Source organism: Stenella coeruleoalba (genome assembly GCF_951394435.1).
Source record: "Stenella coeruleoalba genome assembly, chromosome: 18".
NCBI lineage: Eukaryota > Metazoa > Chordata > Mammalia > Artiodactyla > Delphinidae > Stenella > Stenella coeruleoalba.
Genome location: NC_137164.1, coordinates 22972853 through 22993252, shown reverse-complemented (window position 1 = coordinate 22993252; position 20400 = coordinate 22972853). Strand labels below are relative to the sequence as shown.

At 40.0% G+C, this 20400-nt stretch overlaps 1 protein-coding gene across 9 annotated transcripts in view; it reads right to left on the bottom strand.

Annotated features, from left to right (window-relative positions):
- The window catches only part of ENOX1 (ecto-NOX disulfide-thiol exchanger 1), a 609053-nt gene that overhangs the window by 202448 nt on the left and 386205 nt on the right, over positions 1-20400 (bottom strand). For all 9 annotated transcript variants that reach the window (XM_079902712.1, XM_079902713.1, XM_079902711.1 and 6 more), the window contains 2 exons: positions 10893-11036; positions 9919-10056 (listed from right to left, as the gene is read on the bottom strand). In XM_079902712.1, the coding sequence (XP_079758838.1) occupies positions 9919-10056; positions 10893-11036 (282 nt within the window). The remainder of the gene's footprint in view (positions 1-9918; positions 10057-10892; positions 11037-20400) is intronic.

Genomic DNA, 20400 nt, shown 5'->3' with positions numbered 1-20400 from the left:
GGGTAACTGTGGGAGCTCACAATGACCCACCAAAATGGCGTGATACGGCAGCAAGAACTGCATCAGATTTCCTGGGAAATCCTTTGGATTAAAATCAGAGGATATGAAAAACGTGTGCCTTGTTTGGCCGATGATTTTCATCTCTCAAAAAACAGTAAAAAAGTAGTAAGGAAAGGGATTTAGTGTCAATTTAATTTTAACAAACATGGGAAGAGGCGTTGGTCATTTAGAAATACCAGAAACTTTGGGAGAAGGCCAAGCGTGCATAAAATCCAGCCTCCCCATAATTCTGTCAGAGACATTTTAGAGGAGATTTCTTGGAAAGAAGGATACACTAAATTATCTTTATGTCCCTTCTGAGACATTAAAGGTTGCCTCCAAGAGGCACCAGCATGAAAACTGGGCCAGGAGCAACATTCTGTGGCTCTATGACTGTGGGAAAAAGAAACAAAGAGCACCACACACTGGGTACAGTAAAAAGATACTTTATATAAATATACTATAAAGCTATAAGAATTGAAACAATGCGGTGCCAGAATAAAAAGAGATCAGTAGTACAGAATAGGTATTTCAGCAACAGATTGAAATATACATAAGAATTGAATTTCTGATAAAAGAAGGAAGTACATTCACGGAGGCATGGCAAATCAGGACTATATATCAACTGTAGGGAGTGGGCCAAACCTTTCTGTATTTAGAAATGAAATAAGCATAAAGGACTCATAAAGGAAATGTTAAACTTTTTATTTTTAAAGGAACAATACTAAAGAGGCAAAATACAGACTGGATAAATATTTTTAGAAAATATGAACGTCAAGATTAAAATGCTTAGGGCTTCCCTGGTGGAGCAGTGGTTGAGAATCTGCCTGCCAATGCAGGGGACACGGGTTCGAGCCCTGGTCTGGGAAGATTCCACATGCCGCGGAGCGACTGGGCCCGTGAGCCACAACTACTGAGCCTGCGCATCTGAAGCCTGTGCTCCGCAACAAGAGGGTCCGCAATAGTGAGAGGCCCGTGCACCGCGATGAAGAGTGGCCCCCGCTTGCCGCAACTAGAGAAAGCCCTCGCATAGAAACGAAGACCCAACACAGCCAAAAATAAATATAAATTAAAAAAAATTATTTTAAAGATTAAAATGCTTAAAAGTAATGACCAAATACAAGCTAATAAAAAAATCACCCAGAACCCTATGTGATGAATGGATATAGTATGAAAGTAATAAATATATTTACAAAAGAGTAAATATGAATAGAAAATAAATGCAGGAAAATGATACAATTTAAAAGGAGTAGTTATAAAATAATTTAAAGTAAAATAACAGGATGCCATCTTTGCATATCAAGTCAGTAAATATTAAATATATGTTTATATTTTGGAAATTAATTACCCAGTATTTAACAAGAAAGTTTAAAATGTTCATTTGTTTTGACCAACTAATTCTACATGTAGTAGTCCATCCAAGCAAAATAATTCTAATTGCTGCAAAGCTCTATGCATAAAAAAGGTTCACTGCAATATTATTTGTTGAAAAACATCAAAAGGAAGGAAGGAAGGAATAACAGTTAATGTTTAATGAATGCTTACTATGTGTAGGTACTACGCAGTTATTGTATGAGAAGTTATCATATTAAAATCTCACAACTGTCCCAGGAAACAGATACAATCATCATTTTACAGAAAAGGTAAAATGTTTTCACATACTTGAAGAGATTATGTTCTCCCAAGCAACTTGGTTAGTAAGAGTAAAAAAATGGAAATAGCTTAAATGTAAATACAGGAAAACTGTGGAAGATTTATTTAATGGATTATTCTAAAATTTTAATATAAAACTATAGAAAGGAAAAATAATTTAGGATAAGGTGCTAATAAAAATACACAACAGAAAATTTTATATTTAATAGGATTCAAATATTTGCATAGAAAAAAGACTGGAGGAAAACATATAAACACTCACCAAATAAAACAGGACTTGACCCTGAGAGAGGGTCAATAAAGAGAGTCTGCTGGCAGCCCTGAGAACAAAGCAGAGTGTACTTCAGCTGGTGGATGAGGGGAATGATGAAGGATGCTCAGGAAGAGCGCAAAAGGCTCAGACACAGTTGAAGCAGTTTGGCTAATACAGGAGATAGAGAATGTAATTCACGGTAGATACGGTAAATCTTCTATAACAAGTAGGGCTGTAATTCTTTTCATGGTAAGTTACTGGGAAAATCATAAACTGGTCATGGTTAAAATGTCAGAAGACTCAAAATCATAAGAAAAAATCATGAATTATTGAGGCTGTGGCTTACTCTGGAAGGCACACAACACTGTCTGAGAGGAGTGGGAGGTGGAGACAAGAGTAAAGTAATTTCTGCTATAGGAATATTTCAATTAGGCAGTTGAGAAAATTTGGGCAGAAACATACAAATCTCTGCTCTCAACTTATTAGAAGGAAGTATCTGTCTAGATAAGCTTTAGGGAAAAGGAGTCCAGATAAACGCATGTTCAAACCATAGAGAATGTCATTTTACGTACATACACACACATCCCATAGCAGACCAATCTTCAACTGTATGAATTTTATAACATTTTGGAGAATTTTATAAATATCCTAAGTATAATGCTTTTAACTCAATATTTGACTTTCCTTTTTCTGTTTCTCGCTGTCCTGTCTCCTGTCCTCTCTTCTCATGTTCTTTATTATATTAAATAAGAAACCACACATATATTTATATATGCATGTATGTGTGTGTACATATATGTTTGTATACATGTGCACACATGCATACACATTATATATAATTTACTACAGCTAGTTTAGACTTTTACATGTATGGCCCATATTGACATAAAGAACAAAAACAAACAACAACAACCAAAAACCAAATGTTTGGTCAACTCAACTCAAAGTACACAGGTTCGTGGGTGTGAAACTTAGTAACTCTCCAAAGGCAATTGGTTTCTACTTAATGCATACCGTCTACTCTCAGCTAACTTGATGCGCAAAAGTGAACTGTTCTTCTGACATATAACAATGACCACACTATAATAACTGTTGCTTCTCCATTGCAAATACTGGGAGAGCAGGGACCATGCCTATTTTGTTTACTGCTGGAGCCACTGCACGAGGACAGTGTCTCAAAAAATGTGTTGAGTGTGTGACTCCCTCTTGCGAGAGCACAGGAATCACAACTAAGTGTTGAACCATCATCGACAGGAAGACACTGGAACTCACCAAAAAAGATACCCCATATCTAAAGACAAAGGAGAAGCCGCAGTGAGATAGTAGGAGGGGTGCAATCACAACAAAATCAAATCCCATATCCACTGGGTGGGTGACTCACAGACTGGAGAACAATTATACCACAGAAGTCTCCCCACTGGAGTGAAGGTTCTGAGCCCCACGTCAGGCTTCACAACCTGGGGGTCCAGCAACGGGAGGAGGAATTCCCAGAGAATCAGACTTTGAAGGCTAGCAGGATTCGATTGCAGGACTTCAACAGGACTGGGGGAAACAGAGACTCCACACTTGGAGGGCACATACAAGGTAGTGTGTGCATCGGGACCCAGGGGAAGGAGCAGTGACCCCATAGGAGACCGAACCAGACCTACCTGTTAGTGTTAGAAGGTCTCCTGCAGAGGCAGGGGGTGGCTGTGGCTCACCACGGGGACAATGACACTGGCAGCAGAAGTTCTGGGAAGTACTCCTTGGCATGAGCCCTCCCAGAGTCTGCCATTAGCCCCACCAAAGAGCCTGCAGCTTCCAGGGCTGGGTTGCCTCAGGCCAAACAACCAACAACAGGGAGGGAACTCAGCCCCACCCATCAGCAGACAACCAGATTAAAGTTTACTGAGCTCTGCCCACCAGAGCAACAGCCAGCTCTACCCACCACCAGTCCCTCCCATCAGGAAACTTGCACAAGCCTCTTAGATAGCCTCATCTACCAAGGGCAGACAGCAGAAGCAAGAGGAACTACAATCCTGCAGCCTGTGGAATGAAAACCACATTCACAGACAGACAGACAAAGTGAAAAGGCAGAGGACTATGTACCAGATGAAGGAACAAGATAAAACCCCAGAAAAACAATTAAGTGAAGTGGAGATAGGCAACCTTCCAGAAAAAGAATTCAGAATAATGATAGTGAAGATGATCCAGGTCCTCAGAAAAAGAATGGAGGCAAAGATTGAGAAGATGCAAGAAATGTTTAACAAAGATCTAGAAGAATTAAGGAACAACCAAACAAGAGATGAAAAATGGGAATGAAAAATGAAAAACTGAAATGAAAACTACACTACAAGGAATCAACAGCAGAATAACTGAGGCAGAAGAACAGATAAGTGACCTGGAAGACAGACTGGTGGAATTCACTGCTGCAGCACAGAATAAAGAAAAAAGAATGAAAAGAAATGAAGACAGCCTAAGAGACCTCTGGGACAATATTAAACACACCAACACTTGCACTGTAGGGGTCCCAGAAGGAGAAGAGAGAGAGAAAGGACCAGAGAAAATATTTGAAGAGATTATAGTCAAAAACTATCCTAACATGGCAAAGGAAATAGCCATCCAAGTCCAGGAAGCACAGAGAGTCCCAGGCAGCATAAACCCAAGGATAAACATGCCAAGACACATAGTAATCAAACTGACAGAAATTAAAGACAAAGTATTAAAAGCAACAGGGAAAAATGACAAATAACATACAAGGGAACTTCCATAAGGTTAACAGCTGATTTCTCAGCAGAAACTCTACAAGCCAGAAGGGAGTGGCACGATATATTTAAAGTGATGAAAGGGAAGAACCTACAACCAAGATTACTCTACCGGCAAGGATCTCATTCAGATTCAATGGAGAAATCAAAAACTTTACAGACAAGCAAAAGCTAAGAGAATTCAGCACCACCAAACCAGCTCTACAACAAATGCTAAAGGAACTTCTCTAAGTGGGAAACACAAGAGAACAAAAGGACCTACAAAAACAAACCCAAAACAATTAAGAAAATGGTAATAGGAACAAACATATCCATAATCACCTTAAATGTGAATGGATTAAATGCTCCAACCAAAAGACATAGACTGGCTGAATGGATACAAAAACAAGACCCATTTATACGCTGTCTACAAGAGACCCACTTCAGACCTAGGGACACATACAGAATGAAAGTGAGGGGATAGAAAAAGATATCCATCCAAATGGAAATCAAAAGAAAGCTGGAGTAGCAATACTCATATCAGATAAAATAGGCTTTAACATAAAGAAAGTTACAAGAGACAAGGAAGGACACTACATAATGATCCAGGGATCAATCCAAGGAGATATAACAATTATAAATATATATGCACCCAATATAGAAGCATCTCAATACATAAGGCAAACGCTAACTGCTATAAAAGAGGAAATCAACAGTAACACAGTAATAGTGGGGGACTTTAACACCTCACTTACACCAATGGACAGATCATCCAGACAGAAAATGAATAAGGAAACACATGTTTCAAATGACACAACAGACCAGATAGATTTAATTGATATTTATAGGACATTCCAATGCAAAACAGCAGATTACAGTTTCTTCTCAACTGCACACGGAACATTCTCCAGGATAGATCACATCTTGGGTCACAAATCAAGCCTTGGTAAATTTAAGAAAACTGAAATCACATGAAGCATCTTTTCTGACCACAATGCTATGAGATTAGAAACCAATTACACAGAAAAAAAACGTAAAAAACACAAACACATGGAGGCTAAACAATACATTACTAAGTAACCAAGAGATCACTGAAGAAATAAAAGAGAAATCCCAAAATACCTAGAGACAGGTGACAATGAAAACACGATGATCCAAACCCTGTGGGATGTAACAAAAGCAGTTCTAAGAGGGAAGTTTATAGCAATACAATCCTACCTCAAGAAATTAGAAAAATCTCAAATAAACAATCTAACCTTACACCTAAAGGAACTAAAGAAAGAAGAACAAAGCAAAACCCTTATAACCCAAAAGTTATAAGGTTAACTAACGTTAAGTTAGAAGGAAAGAAATCATTAAAGATCAGAGCAGAAATAAATGAAATAGAAACAAAGAAAACAATAGCAAATATCAACAAAACTAAAAGCTGGTTCTTTGAGAAGATAAACAAAATTGATAAACCTTTAGCCAGACTCCTCAAGAAAAAGAGGGAGAGGACTCAAATCAATAAAATTAGAAATGAAACAGAAGTTACAACGGACACCACAGAAATACAAAGCATCATTAGAGGCTACTACAAGCAACTCTACGTTAATAAAATGGACAATGTGGAAGAAATGGACAAATTCTTAGAAAGGTATAAATCTCCAAGACTAAACCAGGAAGAAATAGAAAATATGAACAGACCAATCACAAGTAATGAAATTGAAACTGTGATTAAAATTCTTCCAACAAACAAAAGTCTAGGACCAGATGGCTTCACAGGTGAATTCTATCAAACATTTAGAGACGAGCTAACACCCATCCTTCTCAAACTCTTCCAGAAACCTTCACAGGAAGGAACACTCCCAAACTCATTCTACAAGGCCACCATCCCCCTGACACCAAAACCAGACAGAGATACTACAAAAAAAGAAAATTACAGACCAATATCATTGATGAATATAGATGCAAAAATCCTCAACAAAATACTAGCAAACAGAATCCAACAACACATTAAAAGCATCATACACCATGATCAAGTGGGATTTATCCCAGGGATGCAAGGATTCTTCAATATATGCAAATCAAACAATGTGATACACCATATTAACAAACTGAAGAATAAAAACCATATGATCATCTCAATAGATGCAGAAAAAGCTTTTGACAAAATTCAACACCCATTTATGATAAAAACACAGAGGGAAACTACCTCCACATAATAAAGGCCATATATGACAAACCCACAGGAAACATCATTCTCAATGGTGAAAAACTGAAAGCATTTCCTCTAAGATCAGGAACAACACAAGGACATACATTCACGCCACTATTATTCAAAATAGTTGTGGAAGTCCTAGCCATGGCAATCAGAGAAGGAAAAGAAATAAAAGGAATACAAATTGGAAAAGAAGAAGTAAAACTGTCACTGTTTGCAAATGACATGATACTATACATAGAGAATCCTAAAGATGCCACCAGAAAACTACTAGAGCTAATCAATGAATTTGGTAAAGTTGCAGGATACAAAAATTAATGCACAGAAATCTCTTGCATTCATATACACTAGTAACAAAAGATCAGAAAGAGAAATGAAGGGAACAAGCCCATTCACCACTGTGACAAAAAAGAATTAAATACCTAGGAATAAACCTACCTAAGGAGGTAAAAGATCTGCTGTACTCAGAAAACTATAAGACATGGATGAAAGGAATCAAAGATGACACCAACAGATGGAGAGATAGACCATGTTCTTGGATTGGAAGAATCAATATTGTGAAAATGACCATATTATCCAAAGTAATCTAAAGATTCAATGCAATCCCTATCAAATTAGCAATGGCACTTTTTACAGAACCAGAACAAAAAAATCTTAAAATTTCTATGGAGACACAAAAGACCCTGAATAGCCAAAGCAATCTTGAGGAATCAGACTCCCTGACTTCAGACTATACTACAAAGCTACAGTAAACAAGACAATATGGTACTGGCACAAAAAGAGAAATACAGATCAAGGGAACAGGATAGAAAACCCAGAGATAAACCTATGCACCTGTGGTCAACTAATCTATGACAAAGGAGGCAAGGATATACAACGGAGAAAAGACAGACTCTTCAATAAGTGGTGTGGGGAAAACTGGACAGCTGTATTTAAAAGAATGAAATTAGGACACTCCCTAACACCATACACAAAAATAAACTCCAAATGGATTAAAGACCTAAATGTAAGACCTGGCACTATAAAACTCTTAGAGGAAAACATAGGAAGAACACTCTTTGACATAAATCACAGCAAGATCTTTTTTTGACCCACCTTCTAGAGTTATGGAAATAAAAATAAACAAATGGGGCCTATTGAAACTTAAAAGCTTTTGCACAGCAAAGGAAACTATAAACAAGATGAAAAGACAACCCTTAGAATGGGAGAACATATTTGCAAATGAATCAGTGGACAAAGGATTAATCTCCAAAATATATAAACTGCTCATGCAGCCCAATATTAAAAAAACAATCTAATCCAATAATGGGCAGAAGACCTAAATAGACATTTCTCCACAGAAGACATACAGATGGCCAAAAGGCACATGAAAAACTGCTCATCATCACTAATTATTACCGAAATGCAAATGAAAACTACAATGAGGTATCACCTCACAATGGTCAGAATGGCCATCATCAGAAAACATGCAAACAACAAATGCTGAAGAGGGTGTGGATAAAAGGGAACCCTCTTGCACTGTTGGTGGGAATGTAAATTGATACAGCTACTATGGAGAACAGTATGGAGGTTCCTTAAAAAACTAAAAATAGAATTACCATATGACCCAGCAATCCTACTACTGGGCATATACCCAGAGAGAACCATAATTCAAAAAGACACATGCACCCCAATGTTCATTGCAGCACTATTTACAATAGCCAGGTCATGGAAGCAACCTAAATGCCCATCGACAGACAAATGGATAAAGAAGTTGTGATACATATATACAATGGAATATTACTCAGCCATAAAAAGGAATGAAATTGGGTCATTTGTAGAGACATGGATGCACCTAGAGACTGACATACAGAGTGAAGTAAGTCAGAAAGAGAAAAACAAACATTGTATATTAACGCATATAAGTGGAATCTAGAAAAATGTTACAGATGAACCGGTTTGCAAGGCAGAAGTAGACACACACATGGAGAGAACAAATGTATGGACACCAAGCGGGGAAAGCGGCGGGTGGGGGGTGTGTGGGATGAATTGGGAGATTGGGATTGACATGTATACACTAATATGTATAAAGTAAATAATAAGAACCTGCTGTAAAAAATGAATAAGTAAAATAAAATAAAATAAATAAATAAGTAAGTAGGGGGAAAAAATGTGTGTTGAATGAGTTAAGTGAATACTGAAGCCCTATGTATCTTTCCAGACAGCTCAAGTCCCACCTCCCTGATAACATCTTCCCTCAGAGCCCCAGGCATTGATCCTTCTGGAAATTACCGAACCACCTCTTAGCACCTGATTCTACACATTATCTTTATTGCTGTTTTTTGTCGCTGTGTTTTTCAGTTTGGGGAGATATGCTCCCTCAACCCTCGAGGACACTTATATATATATTTTTTTCTATTTCCCAAAGCACTTGTTACAGGGCACATGGAAAATCTGCAATAAACATGTGTTAAATTAAATGATCAACTCTTTCAAATGACCTTCTACTTTGTGACATCTCCAAACATTTTCTATATCGAATACACGACTGTTATTACTATTTCAAAGTGTGACGGAAAGAAAACAGGGAATGCAGTGTCAGTTGAGTTGGGTTTCTAAGTTCTGCCGCTTCAGTGCTGGACAAGTCACCCAAACTCTGGACCCCTCTTTCCCTGTTTTTAACATGGGAACATGAACAAGAGCCACGCCCACCGTAAGCGTATACCTGTCTCAAGGAGACGGCTGTGGAATCAAATGGCGTAACGTCTGTGGAAGAGTTTTGTAAATTGGAAAGCAAATATTAGCTCTTCTATTTACCCATTTAAAATACAAAATTGGTGTTGCAGCGCCATCGGTGAGAGATAACCGCGTGTGGCTTTTTCTGAGAATGGCTGTTAGGCAGAAGAGCGAGGTGATGAGAAGAATCTCAGGCATACAGCCTGCCTGACCATGCCCCGGTCATCAGTCCCAGACCGGGCTCAACACCTGCGCGTGCAAAGACGGCCAAGGCGCCTGTCGCCCACACCCAGTGGCGTGGTTGCAGGCATCTCCCAACCCAAGAGAAAGCTTACCTGACACGAGCTGTTGTCCAGGCAACCCCACGGGAACCATGCCCAAGTTATTCATAGCGGTGGCCCAGGCGGTGGGGTCCGTCACTGACATGTTCAGCTGGGTCGTGTCGATTGCGAGACTCCCCAAACCATCGGCTGCTGTGATGGGGTAGGGGGGAAGAAACTCTGACTTAGAGTCCACAGGCAATGGTGTCTCTTTGAAAACAAATTGCATTTCTAGAGACGTGAGGCTTCGTTTAAGCACATTCCCAAACCACAAAAAATAACAGCACTGTAACCTACAGCGGTGCTTTCTCCAGACGGAAACATAAAAGAGTTTCCAAATACATTCTGGGAGGAAACTGAAGGACATGCAGTTTATATTATACACAGCATGCCACTAAGGAAGTACCCCTGGAAAAAACTGAAGAATCGCTTCCTTCTCCAGGTGAAACATTAGTTAAGTTCCCCGGTGGAGAGGCAAAGCCAGAGGACTCTGTGGGTAAAACAAGTCAATTGGCTTAGAATAAGCCTGTTTCCAAGAGTAATTCTGAAGCAGACACACCCTCTAACCGTCTAATAAAATCTCTAAAATCAGATGTCAAGCAGTCAAATTGGTCCTGACTGAATTTATTAAGTGTTACCTTGTAACACATTCCGTCCTTTACAAACTATTTACATACGTACATTAAGGAAACGCAGGTGTCCTTCTAAAGTGACTCCCAAAATATTTCTTATAAGCACAGGCTTTCATCAAAACAAAATAAACAAATAAATAATATTGAAGACAAATAGCACAGAGCTTAAAAAAAAAAAAAAGGTCAGCAAAATAAGTTAAATTTGACTGAATGCTCTTTGAGGTTCACTAGTTCCAGAGCCTGGTTTCTTTGAGGAGCCCAGGCTCCTGGTTCAATACTTATTTTCATGGCTGGGGAGGCTTTCCACTAAGACGCAAAATGCCTTGTTTGTGTTCAGTGCTGGCCACCGACATTTACCTGCAGCCATCATCTGAGGAAGCTGCTGGGGACACTGTGTGATGCTTTCAACGCCGCCTGCATCTACTATTGAATTACGAGCATCCTGAGGGGCGGGAGTGCTTTGATGGCTGAGTGCAGGGTCCCCACGGAGATCATCGGATTCTGCAAAAGGGGAAGAAGAGCAGCGCAGTGAGAAAGTGTCATCGTTAACTGGGGGAGCTCTCATGGGAAAAACTGTGGTCTATTCAAAATCAACAACAACAACAACAACAACCAAACAAATAAACGACAAAGAACAGCTTTCAGTGGGAGGCACAGAGGCGAAGCTGCATCCTTCTCTGGTCTGGTCTTGGAGACCGGGAGATGTGCAGGTCAACTGTCAAACCACCCGGAGCAGGGCTGGATGAAATAAACAGCCCGTCTGTGGAGCAGCTAGTGCCTGGCCTCCTACTGAAGAGACTTCACAAACGGGACTTATCAGACCCTCACAGCCTGCTCCGCACATGACACATCAATGGAGAGGGCAGACTCGGGGCTAAATGTGATTTTTTTTTAAGTTAAAAAATTAATTGATGTTGTTATTTTCGAAGACGGTCATCTGTGAAATGTATTCAGAGAGGGAGAAAAAGTTGGGAAGAGGGAGAAAAAAAAGCAAGGAGCTACTCCCCGTGAGATTGGTAAAGAGTGTGCCCAAATTACAATCGTCAGGAAAGGCAAAAGGAAAGAATGGCGTGCTGCCCACCCGTCGAAGAAGACGCAGAGGGTGCTGGGGCAGCAGAGGAAAAGCATTTGTTTTCTTAGTTCTATGACAAGATAAATTTAACTGGCCGCAATTTGTTTGGTCTGAATTTTCCTGAGAATTGCACAGCTTATATAGAAATGTATTTTTAAGACTTTTCAAAGCACCTTTCTGAAAAAGACAAAAAAACAAAACATTACTTAAAGTTACAAAGGGTCCCTCTATGTTGTACCATTTATAAAATGCTATATGCCTTCTCTCCATCCTTAAAAATGCAAAGACATAGCATTCCTATGTACATATTTTAAAAGCACTTTTACCAGTTCAAGACTGGAAGACAAAACACATCACTTGGATGGCTGATCTGAGAAGTTTGAATTTTAAGTCGATTGGTAGAACAACTGAATTCGAAGTACTTATCTTTATTTAGGCACAAATTTAGAAATGTTTTTCAACTGTCTTTCTGCTAATATATATTTTAGAATTAGTGTTATAGTCTGTCAGTGTATCTAGTGTGACGTTTGGCCCTTTTATGGTATGCTCTTTTATTTCTTTGATTCTTAGGTGCAAGAATCAGTGATCCTTTTGAACACTGTATTCTCAAAAAAACCGAGAAACATACAAAAAAACCCTTACTGCCAGGTGAGTAAAAGTTTAATTCAAATGGAAGCTCAGGTTTCAATATCTCAAGGATAGGTGGATATTGAGCAAATCGTTTCTATGGTCTCCACAAATCCCTAGCCCTCAGACACAGGGGAATGAGAGATGGTGGGGAATTATTTCCAATAGTCTATCAGGAAGATAAAACACCTTCATCAAGAAGTAGTGAATGATTTCAACTTTGGGAGCAAAGTGTACTCAGGACAAACGTTTCAAACCTCGCAATTAGACTCTACCACCCAAATAAACTCAGAACGTGTTTATATATTATATGCATCATTTATGCCAGGCGGTGGATGCCATCAGACAAAGAGATTCTCACCATATAAAACACACCCAATAACATCAATACATAGCTAACCAAAATGCCTGCCCTTTAGCTAGCCACAGACCAGCAACAGTTCTGTGGTGAAACCTCAAAGCATTTTCCTCTCTCCACCTCCGGCCATTTCAGAACACCAAAGCAAAGTCAGGCTACAATGTGTTCATGCTTTTGCTCAGATGGCCCAGGAGGAGAGGCGCTTGAGATCACTGCAAGGTCACTATTTGTCTTACTGATCTCCCCAGTGAAGTTCAGTTGGCTGGTTCTTTTTCTAGCTCAAGCTCTCCCCAAACTGGCATTAATGACAACTTTTTTTTCTGTCCAATGAGTCTGCAGTTCTGGAACACTGTATCAGAGAATATCCCTTTACTTTGTAGGCTTTATGACTTGTGCCTGACTGGCCATGTTTCACTTTGCCTTTCTCACTACAGTATTTGAGGGGTGGTGGTAGCTCTCCTTGGCTTTATACCTGTTCCAGTGTTAGTTTTCACTTTAGTGACTGTGGTATTACTAAGGGGAATCGAGTGTCCTGGTGGCCCTTAGCTTCTACCCACGCTTTCCATCTCCATTTTAAGACTGATACTGTTTCACCGGGAATAGTAACAAAACCGCTACTGTTTCATCACAAAAGCAAAAAAGCAAAAAGTATTGCTTCCTTGGCAAGCTGTGGTTTGTAAACCTGAATTTATCCCCTAATGAGAGGGTGACATTCTATGTATGACATCTCTTCAATGTCCCTATCCAACGGTTTGAATGACATACAACTTCATGTGGCTGCCATGTACCTAGAATGGTGACTCTAAAGGAAGTTCTGTCATGTCTTAGGCATTTCCAATAGACTCAAGAATGCCTTGCAATTCTTTTTAAAATAGATTTATTTATTTTTGGCTGCGTTGGGTCTTCGTTGCTGGGTGTGGGCTTCTCCCTAGCTGCGGCGAGCGGGGGCTGCTCTTCGTTGCGGTGTGCAGGCTTCTTACTGCAGTGGCTTCTCTTGTTGCGGAGCACGGGCTCTAGGTGCGCAGGCTTCAGTAGCTGTGGCACGCGGGCTCAGTAGTTGTGGCTCACAGGCTTTAGAGCACAGGCTCAGTAGTTGTGGCACACGGGCTTAGCTGCTCCGCGGCATGTGAGATCTTCCCGGATCAGGGCTCGAACCCGTGTCCCCTGCATTGGCAGGCGGATTCTTAACCACTGTGCCACCAGGGAAGCCCAAGGATGCCTTTCAATTCTTCAAAAATTTTAAAGTGATTTGGTTTGGGAGAAAGGTGATATTTTAAATTAATTACTACCTGGTAATTTATGAATAGTTACAAGAGTGATTTTTATACTTTACGAACATCTATTGTTCCTACTGAGTACCTGCCTCTTTAAATGATTCAAGGCCATAATGCCTAATTCATCATTCCAATGAATGTCTCTGCCTTAGTTTTCTTATTTCTAAACTATAGAAAAGATTAATATTCTTAATGTTTATTTACACACAGAGATGTGGGGAGTTAAAAATTACAGCTAATAAAACACTTGGAATATAGTAGGTGCTAATTATTATTATTTTATTTGAAAGTGTAGTGTTTCCATTAAGGTACCCTGGGATCTTTGTGTTCTACTGGATAATTATGTAATTAATTTTAAAACAGTGAGTAACACTTGATATTTTTAAAAGTAAGTGTTGCCCTAGTTTTCTGTGTCACATCTAAATTGTACCAGAATATTTCTTCCTTTTCACCGTTCCTTTATAAAATAATACAATGTAATTTAAAAGATGTATACATTTTTCTCTCTAGGGTTTTCTTTTCCTACCTGTGCAACTGCAAACGATTTCAAGAGATTCATGATGAACTGTGAAATCGGCAGTTTCTACTTACAGCTTTCAGTGAAGCTTTTGTACAATCAGATGTACAAATGCCAAGGATAACAGTACAGTTCTGTCCAGGTTTCAGCTGACATCTAACCTGTTCTTTGTTAAGGTACATTCAAGTACAAAACCTCAGACCCAATTTCATAACTGTTCAACAAGACATATTTATGCTCAGAATTTCATTGAGCTGTATCAATGGGGCAAATAGTTTTTGAAACTCACCAAGCCTAAGAAAATATTATTTGGCCTAAAAAAATGACACAGGCTTCTCCTGCTCTAAGAAACACAACTCATTCTACCTGTCTAAGGTCCCAAGGAACACAAGGACAGACACACACACGCACACACACACACACCGTGAGTAATAAAATCCATCTGTAACTGTCCACAAAACACAGATTCCTATTAAAAGGGGGTGGAGATGAGTTAAGTCTTGAAAATTTTTCTTTCGTTAATTTAAAAGGATGATTTTGTTTGACTCAAGTCCTTAGGTTTATACCTACTTCAATAGAAGAATAATTATAGTGAGAAAATCTGATTTATTAACGTCTTGTTGAGAGTTCATTCCAAAGGAAACATTTCATATGACATCTGAAACTCTCTTACTTTACAGGAAGTATTCACTAGCATTATTATGTTTTATATTCTAGTAAAAAGAAAAATGCATTCTCATCCAAAGTTCTACTTTCTGCTTCTATTACTAAGAAAATATCTCACTTTGACCTCCATGTAATCAGTAGGATGTTCTCTTGAGGTTATGGAAATGCTCACAGTTTAAAACAATATAGAGTACTGTTAAATAGACATTACTTACGTTTTAACCCCATGATCTTTAAGCAACCGTTTAGGAATAAGGGAGACATTTCTACTTCCTATAATGGTAAATGAAGTAATTCAGACTAATTCTACCACTGAGGATCAACCCCAGAAGAGCCTAATGTCTTTCATCAGTTTTACAAAAATTCTCACTATTATCTCTTCAAACACAAAAGGATCACAAAGACATGCTTAAATTATGGTAGAGGATTACTAAACAGGCTTCTAAGGAGAATGGGTCCTCTTACACTGATCTAGGAGATGGGTGGAATCTGCAAGTTTCGAGGCAGAGAAGAATTGCTCTGCAAAATGTGGTTAAAAAAAGGGGCTTCCCCGGTGGCGCAGTGGTTAAGAATCCGCCTGTCAATGCAGGGGACACGGGTTCGAGCCCTGGTCCGGGAAGATCCCACATGCCACGGAGCAACTAAGCCTGTGCGCCACAACTACTGAGCCTGCGCTCTAGAGCCCGCGCGCCACAACTGCTGAGCCCACGCGCCACAACTACTGAAGCCCGCACGCCACAACTACTGAAGCCCACGCGCCTAGAGCCCGTGCTCCACAACAAGAGAAGCCACCACAGCAGTGAGAAGCCCGCACGCTGCAACGAAGAGTAGCCCCCACTCGCTGCAACTAGAGAAAGCCCGCGCACAGCAACAAAGACCTAATGCAGCCAAAAATAAATAAATTTATTTTAAAAAAATGTGGCTAAAAAAAGAGAGAGAAAAAAAAGGACACTAAGGCTAAGTGCTTTGACGGGAAAGAAAGAAGGGATCTTTGGTAGCCACTCATGAGAAAAGGGGACTTCAGAGAAGAGAAATGACTAAAGCGGACATTGAGGTGCTTCACTGGGAAATATACAATGTAAACCTTTCCCCTGGGCCCTCTACAGAAATGTCAGCAAAGTCTATGTTGCTGCTTACTTCTCAGATGGGAGTAGCTTTTGGATGGTGGGTACCCTTTAGAGGAGAGAGCTTGAAGAGGGTTATGAGGAGGCAGCTGATAGCAGAGACTACCTAAGGTACTACGTGATAACGCATGATGAAGTTTTCACGTCTGCTAAATATACAGGATGTTGGTTATTAATGATTGATGTCTCCTGATTAGTGTGAAATAAAAGGATTAAGACTTTGAAGAAGAGATTTAAATTATATTAAAGTTTATGAGGAATTAGATTTTGTGGGGGAATTTCTGATGAAGAAAATTGCAAGGTAGGAATATTATATCAAATAAAGCTAGAAAGATCCTACTCGGAAATGGACAGAAAAGTCACCTCTTGGAAACAGTATGGGCAGAGGATGGAACTGGGTTAAGATAGATTCAGGCAGTGATGGACCCTGCAGTACTTTCTATCAAAGCCATGAAATCAAAAGGTCTTCTTTAATACCTGACCTATGACCTTCTTTAATATCTTATTCACATGTTTATAAAACCACTGAACTCTTTTCAGAGGGGTCATGATGTGACACACCTCACAGCACAGTGCACCTGAGGAGAAAAATGCCATTCCTGTTCCAAGTAGTTTTTAGTTTGCCCTTTAAGGCAAGAAGACAAAGGAGGTATGTATTCCCTCCTCTGTGTTCCCACAGTGCTCTGAACCTTTCTCTATACCAGCACTTGTAACTTCATATCCTAATTAGTTGTTTATGTCTATGTCCCTAATAAACAACATGCTTAGAATGATCATGGAAACTAGCCAGTTTTGCATCCCTGCAGGGAGCAAGCATAGTACCTAGAATATGCCAGATGCGCAGTATACATATAAAATTATAATGTATTTATAAATTTAAAATGTATTTAAATCATCATATAAATTCCATATATACAATTTTATATACACACACACGCACGCACACACACACGCACGCACACACACACGTATGTTTTTCAAATAAATTCAGGCATAGAAGGAAGAAAAGAAAGTAAAAAGGAAAATAAGAAAGGGAAAGAAGGAAGTAATAATGGAACAAAAAGACAAAATTCAGTTCCAGGGTCCAGTCTCAAAGGTTGGAGGTCTGAAAGCTAAAGAACACAAAAGGGAAAATTGCTGCTGGAAACTAGAACACAGACAAGTATCAAAGACAACTTTTTAAAAATGTGAGAATTTTCCAGATAAGCTCTTGGTGTACTTAACAAGTCCTTCTCCAAGATCTAAGATTCCACACCTCCCTGGTAACCAATGTAGGGTCATAAGCAGGTTACAGCGATGTTCTCCTTTTGTGAGACTTCTTCCCAGCTGCTCCTTGGAGAAGCTGAAATCTATAAATAACGGCATCGCCTGGTCCATTAAGTGCTGCATTAGTGTAACAAAGGCATATACCTATAGTGCTAAAGAAGTGAAATCAGGGGAAGAAAGGAAAAGTTTCAATGTGGCATGCACCACAGAGGATAAAAAGCAGGTCTGGCCATTTCTCAAACACAAAATGCCATTACGGGTCTGTGATTACATCCTCCATTTTTCTACTTTGTCTAGTAGCCAATTTTAAACTACAGATCGTCATCCTTCCAGCTTAGGGAGGAAACGGTTACTGAATGGATGATAAAGTTTTGCCCATGACATACCTGTCTTCGAAGAACCCAGTGTTGAAAGAGAAAAAGAGAGAATGAATATGAGAGAAACAGAAGGCCTCCCTCTGTAATGATGCATTCAAACAAAATAACCAACTTTGCCAAAGGGATAACTCAACCAGCATGGCAGGATAGCAGATAAAGCCAATTATCTGGTTTTTTGTTGTTGTTGTTGTTGTTGCAGTACGCCAGCCTCTCACTGTTGTGGCCTCTCCCATTGCGGAGCACAGGCTCCCAACGCGCAGGCTCAGCGGCCATGGCTCACGGGCCCAGCCTCTCCACAGCATGAACCCGTGTCCCCTGCATCGGCAGGCGGACTCTCAACCACTGCGCCACCAGGGAAGCCCGCCAATTATCTTTTGATACAAAGAAAAATACTATTCGGCATTACATACGTAAGTGTAGAGAAATGACAGAGGTAAAATTATTTTGTTTTCAGGAACTCTTTGCTTTTTAAAAAAAATTATACTTTATATTTCTAAATTGAAGAATATAATAAAAGAGAAAGTTTGAGACCATAGGAGTAAAGTACTTCTCTTTCCATTAAAAACAGAAAAGAAAAGAAAATAGGACTGGAAGCTACTATGATAAAAATATGTCATTTCAAAGTCTTTGTAGAGACACCTTCCATACTTAGTATATTTCAGATTTTCTGAGAAGGGCAATATTATACTTGAAGACTGTTTATGAAACATGACATGGGTCAACTAATTCCCCTCATTAATGGATACCTATCAATCAGGACAAACACACCCAAGCTCACAGAACATCAAGATTCCAACCTGAGAGTTCATCACTTCTAACTTCTCCCAGATACAAAAGTCCCCAAAATGTTTCTGACAGGCAACTGTTTCAAAATAGCCTTAACAGTTCAAGAAGTCTCCCTGCAGCAAAGTCCTTATCTAGAAAACAAGATAGCTGAGCTCCGTCTTTCAATCCTACTTCTACAGTCACGTGTAGGCCTTGGGGCTCTTCGAGACCCTGAATAGGGACACTGAGGCATAACCGCCAAATAAGTAAGTCACAGACAAGTTTATTAAAATACATAAGGACGTATCAGAGAATCCTTGCTTCCACTCAAACGACGAGTTTTTTCCTGCTGGCACCCTCTCTGTTCTCTTCCCTTCCCATTCAAAAAGTTACAGAAAGCTGGAACTACAAAAAAGCTTCACTTGAAATGGTAAAACTACAGGCTGCCGATAGAGAGCAGCAGAGAGACCAGAGGAAGAGTCCTTTTGAGAAAGGGGGTAACGCCTCCGAAACAGACCTCAGGTGGATTTCTGGCTTCAAAGACACAGCCGTCAGGAGAGGTAACCTCTATAAGCGATGGAGAGCGCCACAAATCCAAGAAGATTTTTAAATTAATGCATAGTGTGTTAAGGCATATCCTTCACATACTGGTCTTTTCAGCCACACTTATGTACAGAAAGTGCTTTCTGTGAACATTATTATCTTCTTATGTGAGGGAAAGCAGAGTATATTTAACTCTATAATTTGTGCTGTTTTGTATTCATTTTTTTTTCATTACACACTCATTTTACACCTTGACCCAACCACGGAAAACATATTAAGCTACAAAGTGGAACATTTTAATTGTAGTGGGTGGAAAACTGACCCTTAAATGGCTGCAAACTCTAGTAAATGAGTTATCTGTTTTCCAAAAAGCCCTGATTAGAGCTCTTTAATCTATGGAAATCTACCTGCAATAAAACCTGGATCAGACCATGACCGGCCTGAGCTGGTTGCTCATCCTGTTTAATGTTTCTCACCAAGAACATATTAGTTACTCTTTAAACTAATGTGCTCTTAATGATGCCATTGCAACACAATGAATAAAGCATTAGCCCCGCAGCAGCTGATCGCCCCCTGAGCAGGCCACCTCACCTCTAGCGTGTTACCGGGGGCTGGAGACCTTGTTTTTTCTTCTCGAAATGAGCACGCACAGCCCTTGCTGATGCTCTGTAACCAGTAGGCAGGATAGTGGGGGCCTTGGGTTCCCTGGGATGGTCGGTCCTTTTTCCTCTTCAGGGAGTCAGAGATGGTGACATGGCGTTGGGCTAGTTGGGGGAGGGCTACTAGGGCACGAGTAATGCATGTGCAGCAAGATATCCAACTGGAAAATTCTAGGCTGGCAGGGAGCATCCTGAGGAAATGGGGCAAACTTTAGTTGATACTGGCTGTGTCTGGCAAGAGTCAAAAAGAGGGGGTGGGATAAACGCTGACGGGAAGCTTCCAGCACTGAAGACAAGGCTGAAGGTCACTGTAAAACACTGCTGCTAAAACCGTAACTCCTTCCCTTCCTTCCCTCCTCCCTCCCCTCTCCTTTCGCTCCCCCCACCTCTTTCTCTTTCTCTCTCTCTCCTCCCATAGAAAGGTGTAAATGTGCTGCTCTACCCCACCTTCTCCCACGAACACTCATACTCTCTGACACTCAGTGCTATTTGCCCCTTAAGCATGTCTTAATAGAAACCCTTCCTCTGTACAAGGGGGTGGCATTTGGAGGACTAAGCTCCTCAGATGGAATCTCTTTCTCTACTCCTATCTTCCACATTAAGAACGCATCCGGCCC